Source organism: Apostichopus japonicus, chromosome 5 (assembly GCF_037975245.1).
Source record: "Apostichopus japonicus isolate 1M-3 chromosome 5, ASM3797524v1, whole genome shotgun sequence".
NCBI classification, from domain to species: Eukaryota; Metazoa; Echinodermata; class Holothuroidea; order Aspidochirotida; family Stichopodidae; genus Apostichopus; species Apostichopus japonicus.
Window position 1 is genome coordinate 12,158,522 of NC_092565.1, and position 20,268 is coordinate 12,178,789.

Genomic DNA, 20,268 nt, shown 5'->3' on the forward strand with positions numbered 1-20,268 from the left:
TCAAATTAATTGTGGACACTCGAGGATGCCAAATAAATAGTTTATCACCGTCCTCATAGCACGTACATGATAACTTAATGGTTTTGAATATGATGCGTTTAGGGGCTTCACTGACAATATGCACTGTAGGGCCTCACAGTTCATTTGCAAGGATTTCAATAATCAATAAGTCTCTTGTAAATTTGTGCTAATGGTCATACCGTATGTGGGCCCTTATAAGGCATGTGGCGTCAGCACTCTACATTCCCAATCCTGTTGTAAGTGTAAAATAATAAGAATAATTCGGTCTATAAACCTTTGTTCAAACTGATATTTTACCGCTCTGAACTTACACAGTAGACTATTAATTGAGAGCCCCTGCAGTGTTATAGGGTGCTCTCACCTTCTGTAATCGTGTTACGATCCCTCTCACTCGACTGAGATCATTTGCAATAATCGAACTTTCCCAAAAGTTTGTACGTGAAGCGGCATACTGCACCAATTACATATAGACCCCCCCCCCCCCCTTCTTTTCTTACAACTTTTCTAGACATTATATCTTGACAAAATGTTAGCATTGTGTCGATAATACAACCACCCAATATCCCATCTGACTGTTAGTTTATGTCGATTCAGTTTACAAAAAGACTATATTTGAACATAAAGCAATCATCAGTTCTGATGTGCGTTTAAAAGCCATTGCTCTTAATGTTTACAACCATTCACCACTACTCACATATATATTATAGCAATGATATTGTCGGGAGAGGAACATAGGGGGTCATAAATATTGAATGATTAGTCAAGTTGTTTGTAGTGCACTTTATGTTCCCATCGGCTTGTCTTCTAGTTTCATATCACATATCAGTGACCTAAATCGCTGAACCTTCGGGATGTCAATGACTGCATTGTATCTTCATGCACGTTTTACTTTTTCTGTTTTCTCGTGTTACGTTAACAAGACGCTCTTGTTACAGATTCAAATCGTGATCTTGATTATTTTTATACACAATCTGGAAGTTGCATATTTTTTTTGTTGATGTTCTATACACAGCGTTGTCTATACGCATCTGGTATCGTTTTTACAATTATTTTTCAATGGTTGAATTCTTCTTTGGAGTTTCATGGTTCTCCATAATTATTCAGCATTTTTCTGTTTCGTGTTTTGTAACTCCGCCCACAATCAAATTGACAATCTGTAAGCAAACAATGCAAGTGATCGAGTTGTAAGTACTCTATCAGTAGCGGTCATAAGGACACAAGTTCACGTACATCCCCCGTAAATAGTACACACCACGTACCACAACTTGCAGATTGTGAATATTTTTGTTCGTTCGTTCACTCTGTATAGTTTTATTGAATAATATAAGATAGAGTTTATTATTTTCTATTCACATTTCTACTCGACTGCAGTTGCCGGTAAACATGTGGACAAGTTGAGTTATATAAGCCTGCCCCCGTTTAGGTATAAATTGGAGGTTCACAATATCCACACTAACAGTGCGGTCTCGGCTCTCACGGTGGCGTGTCAAACTTTGTCTGCATGCAATACAGGAAAGAAATGCAATAGCTATCGGGGACATTCACAAGATCGCTGAAACTGCTGTTCACACTTCATTACCATTTGATGAAAAGTCGATATTGCCATCTTCATCCTTGCTGCTTTCGGAAGTGTTCTTGTTTTATCGACGGAAGAGTCACGTTCTAACAAAGTAAGTACACTTGTGCGTATTGTAAACCTGTATCCATATAAATTGTGGTACTATAGGCCCTACATATATAGGCCTACCTATTCCAGAGGCAGCGGATTTTCATTAATCTACTTGTTTTATTGTTTGATGAAAATATCTTCATTAATTTGGAAGCACAGACTATCATAGTTAGATGTGCTTTGCACTTGTTCAAGGTAACGTTCCTTATATATGCATCATGTAGCCTACATAAGTTTCTTCCCCGTTGTGCCAGTCTTGTTTTTTGCTGTTGTTTATTTTATAATTAGGAGTGCTTTAATGCGAAGTGATACGGTCTTTTGAGACTTTTTCTAATTTCACTTTCTTTCCAGAAATGTCAAAACGTCAGTAGATCTACAAACATTTGCTTCATTTTGTTGAGAATTTTCAAGATGTTAGAGATGAAAATTTCGCAGTAATGGTATAATCGATATCATACTGGAGGTAGGGGAGGGGAGGGAAGGGGTACACTCTATTGTCAAATAATATTGCCAGTTGCAATAGTCACGTGGTAGTTTTAGGGTACGTATGTTGAGGCAGAAGGTATAAATTCATTAAAAAATCAAGTATAGGCTGCGTTTTGTGACTTTTACAGCTGACTTTGCAATTGTAAACTCCCGGACTTATATATATGTATAAATATATATATATACCACTTGCCCATATTTGTAACCTATCATTTAATACAGGTGTCTTTCCAGACAAGTTAAAAATTGCTAAAGTCTTACCAATATACAAAAATGGCCAGAACAATGCATATGAAAATTACCGGCCAATATCGTTACTCTCTTGTTTTGCGAAACTTATAGAAAGACTATTGTTTAATCGTATTTGTAGATTCTTGGACAAACACAACATTCTTAATAAACAACAGTACGGATTTCGATACAATCACTCCACTGAGCTCGCCCTGGCAGATGCAATTGATAATCTCTACAGTAAACTTGATCAACGTAAGACTTGCATTGGTGTATTCCTAGACTTAAGTAAAGCGTTTGATACCATTAATCATTCTATTTTACTGAATAAGATGCACTTTAATGGTATAAGAGGTACTACTCTGAATTGGTTCGACAGCTACCTATCTCACCGTTACCAATTTACTGCGTATAAGTCACATAACTCTGATCTTGCCCAAGTCCCTTGTGGTGTACCACAGGGATCTATCCTGGGACCTCTGTTATTCATTATTTATGTAAACGACATATGTCAAGTGTCCAACATTGCAAAAGTTACTTTGTTTGCTGATGACACCACTATTTTTTTTGACTCTGACAACATTAGCATCCTACCTATTACTGTATCTAATGAACTAGAAAAGTTTAGTAACTGGTTTCGGTCAAACAAGCTTTCTATCAATGTCAACAAGACACACTACATTGTTTTTAATTCATCCAACAACCCTCCTCAAGTTCACAACATTAATATGAATGGTAAACCAATTAACAATGTTGACTACATAAAATTTTTAGGTGTATATATTGATTCAAAACTAAGTTGGCAACAACATATTTCAGCAATCTGTTCTAAGGTCGCAAGGAACATTGGTATACTCGCTATAATAAAACATTTCCTACCGACACACATTCTAAGAATGATTTATAATACGCTCATTCTACCTCATCTGTCCTACTGTTCTATTATTTGGTCTGGTGCTAACATAACTTGTCTTGACCGTCTCAATAAACTACAAAAAGGCGCAATACGTAACATAACACATGCTGCATTTCGTCAGCATACTAGTCCATTGTTTAAAAGTCAAAACCTGCTGAAATTAAATGATATTATAAGGCTACAACTTGCTGTATTTACGTATAAAGCATGGCATGGGCTACTTCCGGGTTCCTTTCATAATTTCTATACAATTAATGTAGAATTATACAATTATAATACCCGAAATAGACAAAATGCTCATTGCAACTTCTATCATACGAAATTAGGTACACGCAGCTTTCGCAACCGGGCAACTAAGTTATGGAACTCATTAAGCAATACCGTTAAATCTAAGGCTACAAAGAATTCATTTAAGAAATGTTTAAAAAAAGAATTGATATCATCATATTAAATTATGTAAATGAGTTATTTACTTCAGCAGTTTCTGTACATAATGTAACAAACATTCAATTTGTATTTATTAATTTATTTTTTTTTTTCTTTAGGGAGTCTTCCACTTTGTTAAGCTTTTAAGCTTTATGGAAGACTTCCCTCCGCTTTGTACTTCTGTGGAAAAACAAATAAATAAATAAATAAAATAAATAAATATATATATATATATATATAGGCTATATATATTTATGTATATAAATATAAATATATATATATATATATATAATTGAAAATTTAATGAGTTGGAAAATCCAGAACAGTGAAAAAATGTTCTAGCCTCCACCGTGATTCGAACCCGGGCCTCCCGCTTTATATGCGAACACCCTAACCACTAGGATATGGACGCTGATTGTATGTCCAGAGTTTCGGAACCGGTATGTAAGGTCCTTTTTCCATTGTAGGCTGTATACACACACGCGCATTGATTACTGTTTCGGAAAGCATATATGTAAAAACCTAGATATCACAATATGTCGCAATGGCAATAGCTAGTGACTTATATGAATAAATCATTCATTTATCAATTTACTTCCCTTCCTTCCTTACTCTCTTTTGGGGAAATTCTCCAAAATTGGTAAACCAATGATGATTTGACAAGAAGCGCCCTTCGCATCAATATTCTATGGGCTTTCGTGTAAACTTGAATTCAGACACGTGTTTGTCGATCACGTGGCATGTTACAAATAATATTACCAAGGCTGCAAGTGAATTAATGAATAATGCTTTCTATACATAGCTGTATTATCAGGGTTTGTGTGCAATGGTTAGACGGAAGGATATCACAGTGATACACACGTAAACACAGACACACGCGTAAATGCTGCGCAAATCATGTCCAAAGAGATACATGTGATAATAATAATAATAATAATTATAACACTTATATGGTGCCCATTATTGCACGTAAACATACATTCAATGGCACCTTACAAAATTACAACCCTGGTCATTGGTAATTTGACACACCTACACACCAAAGTGTGCACAATTCAATCAATCTCTCCTGGGGCACCACAGTGCACCACAACCACGTGTCCCCCGGGGGACTTCCCATAGGGTGCAGCCACAAACCGGCGCACGCAACTATATTTACAAGTTACCTCGTAGGTCCCCATTTATACACCTGGGTGAAGGGAGCGATGGAGATAAAGCGCCTTGCCCAAGGACACAACGCAATGATCTGGCAAGGGCTCGAACCTGTAATCCTTAGATCACAAGTCACTGCCTTAACCACTTGACCACAACCCCCCCCCCCCCTACGCGTGTTTATATAATGATACATCATTATATAAACACGCGTAGGCATACTTATATAAACGTATACACACACACATATATATATATATATATACAAGGGCGTAGGAACCGGGGGGGCTGGAGGGGCGCCAGCCCCCCCAGTGAAAAATGTGGAGGGGCGGAAGTATCATTCCGCCCCCCGCTCCGCAAGTCAGAAAACCCCTTTTTCATTTCCAAATGAAAAAAAAAATCTCATTTGGAGCACCAAATTGCATCTAAGGCCAGGTGAAAATACAAAATTAAGTTTACAAAATGGAGTGGGTGTTGAAGTGTGCTATATTGCACCAAATTGCATCTGAGGCCACCTGGAAATACAAAAAATTCCAAAGGGGAGGGGGACACCCCCTCCCCTTAGACCCCTCCCCCAGGCCGGCCGTCAGTCTTCAGCCCCCCCACTCAAAAGTACCTTCCTACGCCACTGTATATATATATATATATATGAACATGTCACATAATAACACACGTACATAAGCATGCCGGCACAAGAGGGTGAGGTTCGGATGAACCAGCACCCCCCCCCCCCTTCATAAAAAAGTCGCCAACACCAAACCACTTTAATGTGTATAGATTGATCGTTCAAATCACTTTAAAGTAATTTTCAGATAAAGTCTGCCATTCTTCATTCGGCGGCCGACTATACATGAGTACGTCACAAATTTCATTGGTTACACAGAAGTTTGTTTACATTGAAGCTTAAAACTTTTGAACTTATATACCTATATATATATATATATATATATATATATATATATATATATATATATATATATATATATATATTTATAGCCCATTATCACTTAGCCATATGTGGATTTACTATGTATTATCTCATTCAATAAGGTCAAAGTCCTTTAAAATCTATATTACTAGGATAACGACCTGGGCTAAGCTACCATGCTCGTTGTGCCAACACGTGTCTATATAAGCAGAGACTAGTGAGTCCCACCCAGTGTTATAGAGATTTCGATCAGCGAATGCATGGTTTATGTATGGGGTTGAAACATAAATTATCAAAGAATGTTCACGCGTACTTCGGCGTGTGAATGTGGATAATATACACTATATCATTACAGTGGTATGACATAGCACTTTTTCGACAATGGATTAGTATATAGGTGAATTACATTCTATGAAGGCCTATAATAGTTCGTTTATTATAGTTTGTAGAGTAATATTTTTTATAATATAACTATAGCTATAACCAGGGAGTTGTTATGGACTCCCTGCTATAACTTGCATTTTTTTTATTCTCTATACCGCACATATTGAGTTGAACGGCGATCTGAATTTCACAACTGGCGGGGAAACGCAAGAACCTTTAATTGTATATAATTAGTTAAGACTAGGCCTATATACTAAAACCGTAAGCACGGAACTCCGTGATCATTTCTGTTCCTACTAATGACTCTTCATTTGGTATGATGGATATTTCTTGTACAATAATTGCTGAATAATCGTAAGATAGAGTATGACTCGACGGATCAGAAATCAGCACGCAGCTGCATGGCCGTGACGACATCAAAATACTACATTATCATCATACAAAATGACCAGCCTAGCTGACGAGGGAAGACTTGTGTTGGTGGGTGCATTTGGGTGGGGGAGGGGTGGGGTTGGTTGTGAGAGGGTAGGGACCGACAGGGAGTTCAGAAATGTCACTTGAAAGGGAGGACGAGATTATGTTCTTGTAACTGACGAAGTTTGTGACAACTTTAACCAACGTTTTCGACTATATAGTCCATATTTCTTGATGGAAGCAAATTGTCGCCATTCTCCGCTTTATTCTTTCCCTATTGAGTAATCATGAATACAATGTATAGTATAGTGAGTATAGGCTAAACTCGTTTATGCGTCTACCTTACAGTTAATGATGACGATGATGAGCATACTGTCAGCCTTACTGGACACTTGCAAGCCATTGGTTTTGACATCATTGCTACTGTGGCTAGTCACCCGTCTGTGGCATGAATATATCATTGCGACCAAGGATCCCTCCTGCAGTGCTCCCCTTCCACCCGGTAGCATGGGGTTGCCATTCTTTGGGGAGACACTGTCATTCCTAGCAAAGGTAAGAGGAACATTCATGTTTGTAAAAAAAATGGGTGTATATGTGGATTGCGACTATAGGAGGTTGTGTGACATAATACTCAGCTTTTTAAATCCAATGTTAGCTGACAGGTCCACGCAGGGAAGGAGCCAATCAAAGGGAAACTTTCCCCCTATATATACTTAAGCCCCCCCCCCACGCCCATCCCACCGCGTCCTCTAATCCACGAGAAACGACCCCCTTTTATATTTGTATCAACTTGAGTGACCAAAGTTTGTGATTTAGTTTGTGTGAGTCGATCCACAATTTCTGATAGGAGCAAACCTTCGTTTGCGCAAAGACACATTTAGAAGCTTTGCAGTAGCTCTTTGCCTTTTAAAAACATATTTCATTACTCATGAAAAAATTACTTAAGTAAAATGGTTAATGGACTTGTGTGTGCCATTTCTGCTCGTCAAATTATAAAGTCTCAGTTAAAAGGCCGGTGGTTAGGCTCAACAGTTAATAATAATCATATATAAATAATCAGCAGTTACTTTTACGACGCATAAGCAACCACAGATGTGGGAGAAACCAGAAAGGGTTTATGGATTACAACTTACTTCGTTCGGGTGGTTTCCAGTTCAACATTTTAACTCAAATTTGGAATCTTTTCAATTTAGGAAGTCATTTCAGATAGGAAAACCCGTAAATTGCTCTTGGATGATAAACCCATCTTACTATTACCCGGCCGGGTATTGAACCCGGAACCCCCCCCCCCCCCCCCGTTTGCTAAGCTTATACTTGCTTCAAGTGCCAGCGCCTTTATCCACTCGGCTAGTGACAGCACCGGTACAAAATCAAACTCAAAATCAGTTCCACATGTTTAATGTCAAATAGGCTAGGTCTAGGATAAAAGTTGATGTTTTGTTCTGAATAGAAGCAGTCGATCTTCAAATATTAATTATCTCTCATAATAATGCCCCGAAAAATTCTTAACAAACCCCTATCCCTACCCCTCCCTCCCGTTGATTGTTGAACCGTTGAGGCGCATTTTGCCATAGCAACCAACTATACTCTGAAAACACATTGAACAATTCTGCTGCTTTGAACGTAACAATTCATGAATAAATATTACAGAAATAATTGGGGCAAAACGAACCCAGTTAAACATAACCCCTGCAGTATAGCTCCATCGAATTCCCTCCTGCTTCGCCATCACATGCTAACTTGGACGCCACGCAACGGATCTTCAAGCCAATAAGATTAAAAATAAAGTCTTTACACAACCAGACAAAACAAGAAAAGGTATACACAGCTGTTCAGAAATGATTGCAAAAGAACATGCTTGCCAAAAAAAAAAACACAAATCTCAAAGGACTAACAGAAGGATCAATTTATAATTCCCCGGCTTCGCATCTAGAAAAACACAGTGTTTTTTTAAATATTTATTTTATACAATTTATACAATTTTTAAATACAAAAAAAGAAGAAATATTTGTCTGAGAAAGCACAAACAGACGAACAACAAATAGACAAGTTGGGATTTGTAATAACTACCACATGCTTCTTCTTTTTCTTGTTTATTTGCTCTTATTTGTTATTGCACTTGACTTTTCGATCGTTAGATTGACTGTAAATGAAGAACAGACTAAATAGTTAAAAAACAAAGTGTATCGTAAAACGATAGTGAATGTCTAATGACTTTAACCTCATTCTTATTCATGAGCTCATGACCATGAGCTCCCTTCCCATCCACCTCCCCCCTCCCACCCCGCATGTTCTCTCCTATCTGTATTATACTGAATCAGTATTATTTTTTCTCACAATCTCCATCGTGATCCCCATCGTTATATAAACATTTCCCTTAGCCTTTATACACGTCTAACCTAATGTTACTGCAAGGATATTCCAAAAGATATATATTGCCATTTCTAAATATATCTTCAAAAATGGCACCACTAGAAAATCTTGACCTTTCGTTTTACACCAGTCAGCTAAAATACGTGCTTCCACGTAAGTTCAAATGGCGGTCAAGATGGCGGCAGAGCGTGACCGATTAAACTATAGTACGTCAGAGGATATCTTCTCAGAGCGGTCAATCGGAAGTTGTTAGACACATTCTAAAACTAGTATTGAAACGGTGACGGAATGAGACGGGAAAGGGAATTCTGAAAATTACATATCACTGTCTAGCCTTTAGATTAGTTTCCTGTAAAAAAAAAAGCTTCCTGTAAAAAAAGGGACATAGAGAACGTTGAAAACAAAATAGAATTAACTTGTAGTAGCTAGCTGAAAGGCGTACACAATATTTTGACCACGGTGGGGGATAGAGGTGAGGGTGTAACGGCCAAAACAAAAATCAAAATATGCCTACTGCCCCTAGATATATATGACTCCTGGCAGAAGATCTCCTTTTTATGTGACCAGGAGCGCAACTACATATATTTCTGAAGGAGCCCCACAATAACACAGGGGATCCGTATACCATGCATTTACGCTGTGCAACTTAAATTGACAAAAATTCTTCAATGTTTGTAACACATTTATCACAGGGGATGGTTTAGCCCTTCTCTTAGAACCCTCCCCTCGACGGCACGGATATCTAAGCACCCCCCCCCCCACCACCAAGTATAAACATCGTGGTTGCGCTCCTGTTTGTTAACAAGTTCTAATAGAAGCTTGCTTTCCTGCCCATGGAGCAAAATAAGATTAATAGAGTATTAAAAGCAAAGTCAGTAACAAGAACCATCGAGAACAAATTGTGCCCCATCAAAATATATATCACCGGGACTGTACCCTGTCTTTCTGCACCCGTCCTTTTCCCTTCAGTTTATATTCAAGTGGGGAAAAACATTACTCTTTAATCTATCTATATTTTTTCCGGATTCTTCAGTTTTCCGAGCCCCTCATTAACGCCGGACCCGGGGCTATGTAGCATTTCATATGTATTTTTTAACATAGCCTATACATATAGACAAAGCCTATAGACGAAAATGACCTATATTGTAAATATTTATATATAATCTCTGTCTTGCGTGTTGTCTAGAGCAATGTCTGAACTTATTCTACACGTTTCCGCCCTTCATTGCTTCACGTTCCTCAAGTGCATCCTCTCATTTAAAAACCGTTCTTAGATTTAGGCGACTTAAATTATTACTTCCGTACGTCACCGCATGCTGTTTGAGTACACGTAGTTGCATCTATTATGACATTTCCAGAATCATACTTATATCACATTAAATGGTTATTTCATTTCTTGTTTCTTGTTGATATATATTTATACATATGTATATACGTACATATATATATATATATATCAATATATATCAATATATATGGTATGTTTTCTTTGCCCAGGGTTCACAGTATTACGAGGATAAGTTCAAGATTTACGGTCGTCTATTTATGACCCATCTCTTGGGTGCGCCTACCATTCGAGTACGGGGATCGGACCACCTGCATAAAATACTTCATGGCGAAGATGACATTGTGTCTTTTGAGGTAATGTTACATCATTCGGTTACCTAATCGTAACACGATTCATTTATTTCTATTCAGAAGCTGTTCAGGTCATTTGAACTAATCCTTTGATGAGAACAACAAAGTTTGCCCTGATTCTTATATGCAAATTAGGTTCCACCATGATTATGTCTACATCCGCCGTGAGGTTGCAAGCGTTTGGTTTAGCCTTAGGTTATATACCGTGCATCAATTTATCAGTTATATTATGCCACAATTCTTTTACGTGTTGAGAGAAACCATATTGGGAACGTCGAGAGGGTTCAGCACATGCAGCTTGCGAAACTATTCTATCCGTCCATCATGCCAGTGAATTGACACGTGACAAATATAAGTTTATCAAAAAAAGTTTGTTCCTACAAAATTGTACGTTGCATAACAAGGTTGCATTTGTTAATTGATATTCAGAATGCAGCGTCGTATAGGCGTGTTTGGAGCCCAAATTTGTTGGTTTTTGTAAAGAGGAGGTGGAATAAAAAAATTGTAAACAAAAATATGCCCTTAAATGGAAAATGTGGATTCTCTCAATCTCCGGAAGCCTTACAAAATAGTTTGATTTTATAATCAGTTTCCTTGAAATTATGGCCGTAGGAGAGGTAAAGGAGGATGAGAGGAAGGGTTGAGAGAAGAACCCTTCCTTGGTTTTCACCTCAATAGTCTCATTTTTGTAGCCCACAATTAACATTTAAATAATTTGATATCTAAGATTGCAAATGAAAAAATAAACAGGGGGAGAAAGGAGAACGGAAAGTTTCCGTGATTTCTCCGTTCTATGTTCTTACCTGGAATATATTTCTCTTTCTTCTAGTATCCGAAGGCTATCACGGGTATCCTTGGTAAAAACACCCTAGTTCAGGCCAGAGGACAACACCACGTCATTCTACGTAAGAGGGTAGCAACTGCTTTTACCCACTCTGCCTTGGAAGGATACCTACCTCTTATTACAGTAAGTACAAAATAATGTTACAGTCAAGGCTAGTATCTAATGAAGAAACATCTCCACCCCCTCCCAATCCCTCCCCTCCCTTCCCTTTTTACAGCACATTTACATATACTAAATCGCTCATGCGTTTTCTGTTGTAGATACTCCCGGTAAGCGAACTTTAACAGGGATTTATAATTCGTGATTTTTTATTGTTTTTTTTTGGCATAGCTTCACACACTCTGTCCTACTGGGAGATGCTGGGGGTCAGGTAGTATAAGTTGCCGCAATACCATGCAGCCAAGTCTTTGACACGCGAGTAAATATACTACGATGGTGATCATTGGGCTGTTCATTATCACACAGTTAGCCAGGGGCGTCAATCTCATATTTGGAAATGACTAAACAAGGATAAAACTGAAGGAGTGTGCGCCTAGCGCACACTGTTAGTGCGTTGGCTCAAAGCCTTTTTGGGGGTGGAGTTCAGGGGCCAGCTTTATGGCCCTTGATGGGGTCCAGGGACCAAAGCTCCTGCGGGGGCCCAGGGGCAGACTCACATCTAGAAATGTTCAAGTTTGCTTGTGTTTGGTCCGTGCATTCACAATTATGTCAGTCATAAATATAGTTTAACCAGGGAGTTTTTCCATAACAACTCCCTGGTTTAACAAAAGGCCCCATCTGACAAGTAATTAGACTTAAAATTAAAAAAGACTTATCTATTAAACATCCGGGTGTCATGATTTATAAAATTGAAAATTTTTAAGCAGTAGTCGAACTCTTCACCGGAAGCATGTAAAAAAATCCCCCACCCTCATCCCCACGCACGCCACACCTGATATGTATTTCAAAGTGTGTTGCGATGGCAGAGGGAGAGAGAGAGAGCGAGAGGTGTAGGGAGAATAGTTTTTCGTTAAATATGTTCTCGAAGTCACAATCAGTTCTAGCCTTGATACAGATGTAACCACATCTCATAAACAAGCACATTTATGAAGGTTTAAGTTTCCATACGCCAATTTAGGGTTTTCTCACTTATTGGTGAATTTGACTTCATTTTTCTACAGGAGCCGATAAAGGACGCTATTGAGCACTGGTGCAACCAGCCACGCACCATCACTTACCGTTCGATGCAGGAGCTTGTATGCAAGTTGAACGGCTCCATACTATGTGGCTTTCATTATAGCGATACCGACGTCGCCGAGATAACGGAGCTATTATTTCAAATCGATAACGGTATATTAGCTCTACCAATCGACCTACCGAATACAGCATACAGAAAGGTACGTAATGTCCCGCACCTCTCAATATCGAGTCCTTTTCAAACCGCGATGTGTGACGGTATCTATCTCGTCTGTGTCCATATTCCAATCCTAATTAAAGTCATTTGGAAATTGTTTTTCTTCTATCTATTGAATTACTTAGGCCATGCAAGCAGGGAAAAAACTTCGAGAAAAGATCGCCGACAGGATACGAATGAAAGAAAACTTATCAACCCAAGAGGACGACCAAGATGTTCTACGGGTGCTCATGGATGCCGACTTGTCTCACTTTGGTAGTAAAGGAGAGAGTCACGAAATCGTGTCCGACAATGCATTCGATTTGCTGATTCTCGGCTTCGGTACCTTATCAAGTGCATGTACTTCGGCTGTATTACAGTTAGCTAGACATCCTCATGTAGTTGAGAAGATCAAGGAAGAGCTGGAAGCAGCCAGGATCTTAGACCCACATGTACCCATTATCCACAAAAGCCTCACAGACTGCAAGTATGTGAATAATGTAGTCAAGGAAATACTGAGAAACAACCCACCAGTACCGTCCAGTTTCAGAAAGGTCGTAAAAACCTTTATTTTAGATGTGAGTTTAATCCCGCTTTATAAACAACCATATAAATATATATATATATATATATATATATATATATATATATATATATATATATATATATACACACACACACATATATATATATATATATAATATATAGGCCTATATATCCTATTTATATATATATATATATATCCTATATATATATATATATATATATATATATATACACCCATATATATATATATATACACACACATATATATATATATATAATATATAGGCCTATATATCCTATTTATATATATATATATATCCTATATATATATATATATATATATATATATATATTTATATACATACATACATATATATTTATATATATATATATATATATATGTATATATATATATATATATATATGTATATATATATATGTACATATATATATATATATTATAAATAGTTATATAAAAATATTATATCAAATTGTCTAAGCTATGATTTAATCATAATCTGTTGAATATTTGGTGCTGTGCAATGACGATGCCTGAGTACTGGTCAGGTGATGACCAGTGGTTCCTCATCGTGCTTCATATTCTTGGTCTCCACAGGGACTCCAAATACCAAAAGGTTGGACGGTTCTCTACAGCATTCGAGACACTTTGAAGTTTTCAGAACACTACAAAAACAAAGACATTTTCGATCCAGATAGGTATTCACCAGAAAGGAGGGAGGACAAAAAAGGAGGGCGTTACAACTATCCTGTATTTGGAGGTGGGCAACGCGCATGTCCAGGAAAATTCTTGGCGACCATGATTTTGAAAGTTCTTATCATTGAACTGGTGCGTTCTACAAAATTTGAATTACTCGAACCTGAAAAGGTTAAGATGAGAAGCATCCCGGTTCCTCATCCAGTCGATGGACTGCCAGTTAAATTTACAAGCACCCGTGATCTGGTTATTTAGTATAGACGTATATCAAAATATATAGAAAGTTCCAACCAGCTGAATGTAAAAATATGCACAAGTGTCGAAGTTCAAAAGACCGCTTTCTGAAATAGGGCGAGGCGAACCAATGTTCAGACTTGGGTTCAATTTTTGTCCAGCAGCTATAATGTAACCGGCTATACGAAGCTGCTTATTCAATTTCGTCGTCTTACAATGATGGCAGTTATGCCTGGCTTGCGGTGCTGCGGAGTCAACATGCAGAATATGTCATCGGGTTGTGGCGAATACAGACGGAAGAATATGAGGGGCAAAATGTTAGAGCAGGACCAATGTTCATAGAACTATAAACGTATGTTCGCTCTCTCCCGTCCCTCTTCCCGAGAAGGGGAACTTCACCTCCCCCCCCCCTTCTTGCTGGTTGCAACAATGCTTATATAAGTTTGTATATAAGGGAGTGGCTTTTTCTTTTGGCTATAGGTCCAAATGTTTTGGTATTTTATTAACATACCATTATTGTTGCAAATGAAAAAAAATCCTTCAATATTATAAATCATGGAATATTATACAAATAATGAATGGTTATGAGTGCAATAATGCAAATATTTCATGAGTTGAAAGATGGAATGTTCCATTCAACGAGGCGAAGCCGAGTTGAATGGAACAAATTACATCTTTCAACTCATGAAATATTTGCACTATTGCACGAATGGAAACCATGCATTATTTGTTTTATACAACATATTATATTATGATGGGTAAAATGCACTCATACAACAGATTGTTTTGAACAGACAGGTTTCTCTGCTCTCTTACCATTGAAAAACGTGCTACTAAAAAAGTATAACCCATGGTTCTATTTCATAGAGTGGAGTAGAGCGGATTTTGCATGCAATCAATGAGCAATTGACCAATGAAATGACCAGAATACAATTAGGTGTTGTATAAAGGCCTATTACTAATGCATTCCAGGTATTTCTCGACAAAAATTTCATTGGGAGCAACCGTGGATTTACGATCATCGGTTAACGGAGACGAAACCAACCTTATAGGCCTAACATGTGGGCAACATATACAGGATAATTCGCCATTAAACCGAAAAGAAACATGATATATAGCCACAACATGTGCGGAGCAAACTGATCCTCGAATAATCGAACTGAAAGAATTACTTTCGTAAGGGCTCAGTACATGTGTTCGTAAGTTAACTTCGTAACCTACGGGTCGTCTAGGTGTCGGAAGAAACCTGATATTCAGCCCAAAATATGTGGTATGTAATGCTTTTTAGGCTGGTCCAATCATTTAGGGAAATAAATTTGGCAATTGGACAAGAAAAAAAAATTCTAAAGAGATACTGTGCCAAATTATGTAATTTTGTGTTTAGTAGGACCTATGCATAATTTTAAAGGAACGGGATAGCGGGAGGGACATTTCGCCATGCAGAGAAGTCGGTTTGTTGGCGGTATATTGTTTTACCCAAGATAATAAATGATATATGTCGACATATCCGGGAAACTGTTGCTTTAACGCAATTAAAAGATTTGAATTAGTCCGCGTAGATTAAGCCATAGTAATTTGGCCTAGTAATATATGTACACATGCAATGCTTTACCAAATCACCAGCCAAACAAATGTTGGTGGTCGACCAACAAACCACCCCCCCCCTCCCCTGCCTTCCCATTCCTCGGGCTTAGAGACTTATACTCGCACTGCTATACTCATAACAACATTAATCTGACTTGTATTTGTCGTTCTCATGATGTTTAACCCATCCTACAAGTCTGCGAGTTACACTTTTTGGTTCCTTTCCGATGTACTTGCGATCTTTCATAAAATATGTATGTTACTAAACATGAGTTTCAAAATCATCAGCTTAATCCTCCAGTTACTCCAGTTTTAAGTATGTATACATAACAATTATATTTAAAACATTGTATTCGAGCTTTTTTGGTAGCATGGCATTTTTGTTTTTAGGATTTCAAAATTTGAGCTTAAAGAAGGTTCATTTATAGACTCTAATATGTTGCTGTTTTGTATTCAGAAATCATGACGATTATTATGTCGGTGAATAAAACTATTATCAATTAATAGTATGAAAATATCTTTGAGGACATTCACACATTTGGTCGACTTTGGGGCATACAAAAAATAACAATAGATGGGTATAAATAATTTTACAATCATTTTAGGGGCGATATTTTCGTTCTGAAATGACGAACGATCTTCGAGGACTGCTCCCTAAAAAATGAACTATTGATGGCTTCATTTTAGACTAAAATAAAAGCTGTGCTCACAAACGGACAGTAATAATTATTCGATATTTTGAATATATTTTACCTTAAGCTATGTACTTGATTTGTATAACTTTTGGGCCAGATAAAGATAAATAATATTAACATATATTTTTCATTTTTGCTTTTATTTTGTAAATAAGCCATATATATATATATATATATATATATATATATATATATATATATATATATATATATATTTATTACAGGGTTATAGCCACGCCGGCCGGCGGCGGCCGGTGGTAACCGCCACTCACGCCTGCCGGCCGGCATTGGAAGTGAATAAACAGTCCACTGGCCGGCACACAAAAATAGTAAAATGCTTGTGAAATACAACAAAAGTAACAAATTTATCTTTCCCTTGCCGTAAACCATGATAATAACGTCACCTTTTTCTGTTATTTACCAATTGTAAATCTGAAAAGTAGCAAAAATCCCACCAGGACCCCCGGCCGTGAGATGCGAGAGCTTCGCTCGCTACGCTCGCTACGCTTCGCAAATTTATTTAACCAGCACTCACAATCTCCTAGCTATAACCCTGTATATATATATATATATATATATATATATATATATATATATATATATATATATATATATATATATATGTGTGTGTGTGTGTATGTATGTATGTATGTATGTATACACTGCTCAGAAGATGTAAGTTTAATTGTCCATTATTCATTATTGTATTAAATATGTGAAGGGAATCGATTATATATTGCTTGTATACCTTTGTCAACTTATATATTGACGAAAGAAAAAATATATTATACTATATATTTTCGTTACATTTTTGTCGCGACATGAGCTTTCTATTTTTCTTTCCTGTTTTTATTTTTGTCATTTCGCTACTCACTGTCCATGACGTCACTTAAAGACATCGTTCATATGCAATTGGTAGGGAGGGGTAGAATCTCAAAGAAGTCAAAGAAACTGTTCTCTCGTTAAAAGTGGAGGGTCAACCTCTTCAATTTTAAACTGGTTGATATGTTAATTCTTTGGACTGTTAACCGTTAATCGAAAACCCGGAAATTGCTTGCCCATCCCGATCCCCTCTGGATATTACACCCCCCCCCCCCCCCTCCCGTGCGAACGTTCATAGATTCCACGACCTGTTGTGTCATTTCACTGGATTTTCCTGCACGAGTCTCCAATTTCATTTAGAAGCGCAGAAATAAACAGTTTTGTTTTATCGGCGCTATGTTGTTATCAACATTTTTGATGACGTATTACTACGGTAGCTGCTAGCAAGCATGTCTTGCAGGAAGGTCAAATGAGCGATGATTTAGGCAACATATGGGATAAAAGACCAGGTTTTAAACTGTGGCTGGGTCTTTGAATTTGCAGTCTATTAACTCGGCCCTAATGTGTTACACACCCGTCTTCTATAGATTCCACAGCCTGTTGTGTCATTAATGAGTTCCGTACACTGGATTTTCCTGCACGAATGTTCAATGGCGTATGCGGTGTCGATAATGCTAATGCATGAATACAGAGCCATGCTTGCTTGTACATTATTATTATTGAACAGTTAATTGCGTTAACTTCGCATAGTTTTACTTTATAGTATGCAAATTGATCGTTTTGGGTATGTTTTATCGTTTCCATTATAATGAAGTAAAACCCGAGGGGGGTAATGATCATATTCCATCGTCTCCATTTTGATTAAAATGTCGGATATCTAGCAGAAAACAGAGCCGTATATTTCTGGCAGGAAACAGAGCTGTATATAGAGATAGAGACCCTATAGTAGGAAGAAACAAGTGAGAGCGCCATCATTTCAGTAACTTTCCCTGAATCCCAAAACTTGATTATGACGTAATATTTTTGGGCAAATGTCTGCTAAAGTGGGAGTGGAATGGACTTGATCCATTGTGCAGGGGAAACAATGTATGAAAAGGAACACAGGTATTACGTTTAGTCTATAGTATAATGAACGTAACTTGAACAAAGGAGTCAACCCAGTCAAGGCTGGAGGTGTGATAACGGCTTTCACTGCCGTCTGACTCATGTGTAGAAAGAAAAGAGCTTAACAGACCTGTCCACGGACGTCGATCTTAGTGAATAGAGGGATCAGGGGCCCTGCCTACGGGTAGCACCGGGGCACTTCAAAAATTGCTAATTGAGGTATATAACCAATACAGTTGACACGATAGTTTGAATAGGTTATTTTTCCTTCAAATTATCGAAAGCATTACATGTCGAAAGAATAAGAAAACATCAGTAAGAATTTTCGAACATCATTGTTGAAAAGTTATACACATCGACCGTACTCATAAAATTATTGGAATAGGTACAAATAATTCGCTTCCTGAAACGTAACAATGATAGGAACAGGCGAAGAAGGGGGTACGTCTTACAGCAAATTTGTGTATGCTTCTAGTCAAGCACACTGCATTTGTATTCATGGTGAGCTTAATTGGTATTGGTAAATAGCCCCTCCAATCCGGAGGACACGGATCGACGTCCCTGCACAACAGGGAATTTTTATACTTCAGTTCTAATTTTCGACTATTTTATCCCAAAATTTCCACGATATTTGTAAATCTGTACATTATAGGTCTAATACAGTGCAAGTTGACCCCCCTACACACACACACACACACACACATTTGTGAATTCTTAGAAAAGGCCCTGCCCAGGATTGTAACACCACTGAAAGTGTGCAACGTTTGTTCATGAATTATAAATCTCTTACAGAAATTCAAATTTTCTGACAAAAGCCGTCCATATTATTATTACTTATGAGAAAGCACGACACATTGTTCACAGTGTGTCGCAACTATGGAATTTTTCGGCCACCGTATCTAATATCTGCGGGGGATTTTTTGGTACTATATTTAACTTTCACTTAACTATGCGATAATAGACTAGAGTTCACTAGACATTTATCACTCCTTGCAGAAGAGGAGCCCATTGAAACAACGGTGCCACAAGCAAGTGATTATCGCATGCAGTAACCTATTTGACCTATTCGGACAGGACGCATCGGGTAACACTTTGTAAGTTTAAGGTGGAATAAACTAAGGGATTTAGTCTATTTGGTCAGGATAAAGCACACGATCGTGACTGTTAAATATATAGTCAAATGTCGACCCAAAGTTTTAGTCTAACATTAACAGTACAACAGCAACATTTAACATAACATAACATAACAATTAATATTTATATAGCGCTATTCCATCTAGATCATAGCGCTTGGCGCATTTATGTAGGCCAAACGGTAGGCACATTACAGTGGCATGCTAGGCTACAGAAGGCCTCCCGAATTTGAATAGTACAGCTATAGGAATAGGTTCATGATATTAACAGGGGGTTAAGCATAGACAGTACTAGCCATGCAGTTTGTTGCAACTTACATTTATCTAGCGTTATACTTCATTGTGTTACATATTATACTTTTCATTCGACTGCTAAGTATTGCTGACAAAGGTCCCAGGGGGACCGGAAATTTCAAAATATTTTCTAAAGCTTTACACCTTATTTGTCAAATTATGAGTCATATCTTATGGTATATATATATATATATATATATATATATATATATATATATATATATATATATATATATATATATATATATATATAAATATATATATATAAATATATATATATATATATA

The 20,268-nt window shown here is 37.4% G+C and overlaps 1 protein-coding gene across 1 annotated transcript; it reads left to right on the plus strand.

Annotated features, from left to right (window-relative positions):
* Positions 1-1,221: 1,221 nt before the first annotated feature.
* Positions 1,222-17,434, plus strand: LOC139967677 (cytochrome P450 26B1-like). Its single transcript, XM_071971676.1, has 7 exons — positions 1,222-1,691; positions 6,976-7,179; positions 10,498-10,641; positions 11,468-11,605; positions 12,643-12,858; positions 13,001-13,432; positions 14,017-17,434. Exons 2-7 carry the CDS (start codon positions 6,979-6,981, stop codon positions 14,368-14,370), a joined length of 1,485 nt encoding a protein of 494 aa, XP_071827777.1. The 5' UTR covers positions 1,222-1,691; positions 6,976-6,978; the 3' UTR covers positions 14,371-17,434.
* The last annotated feature ends 2,834 nt before the right edge of the window (positions 17,435-20,268 follow it).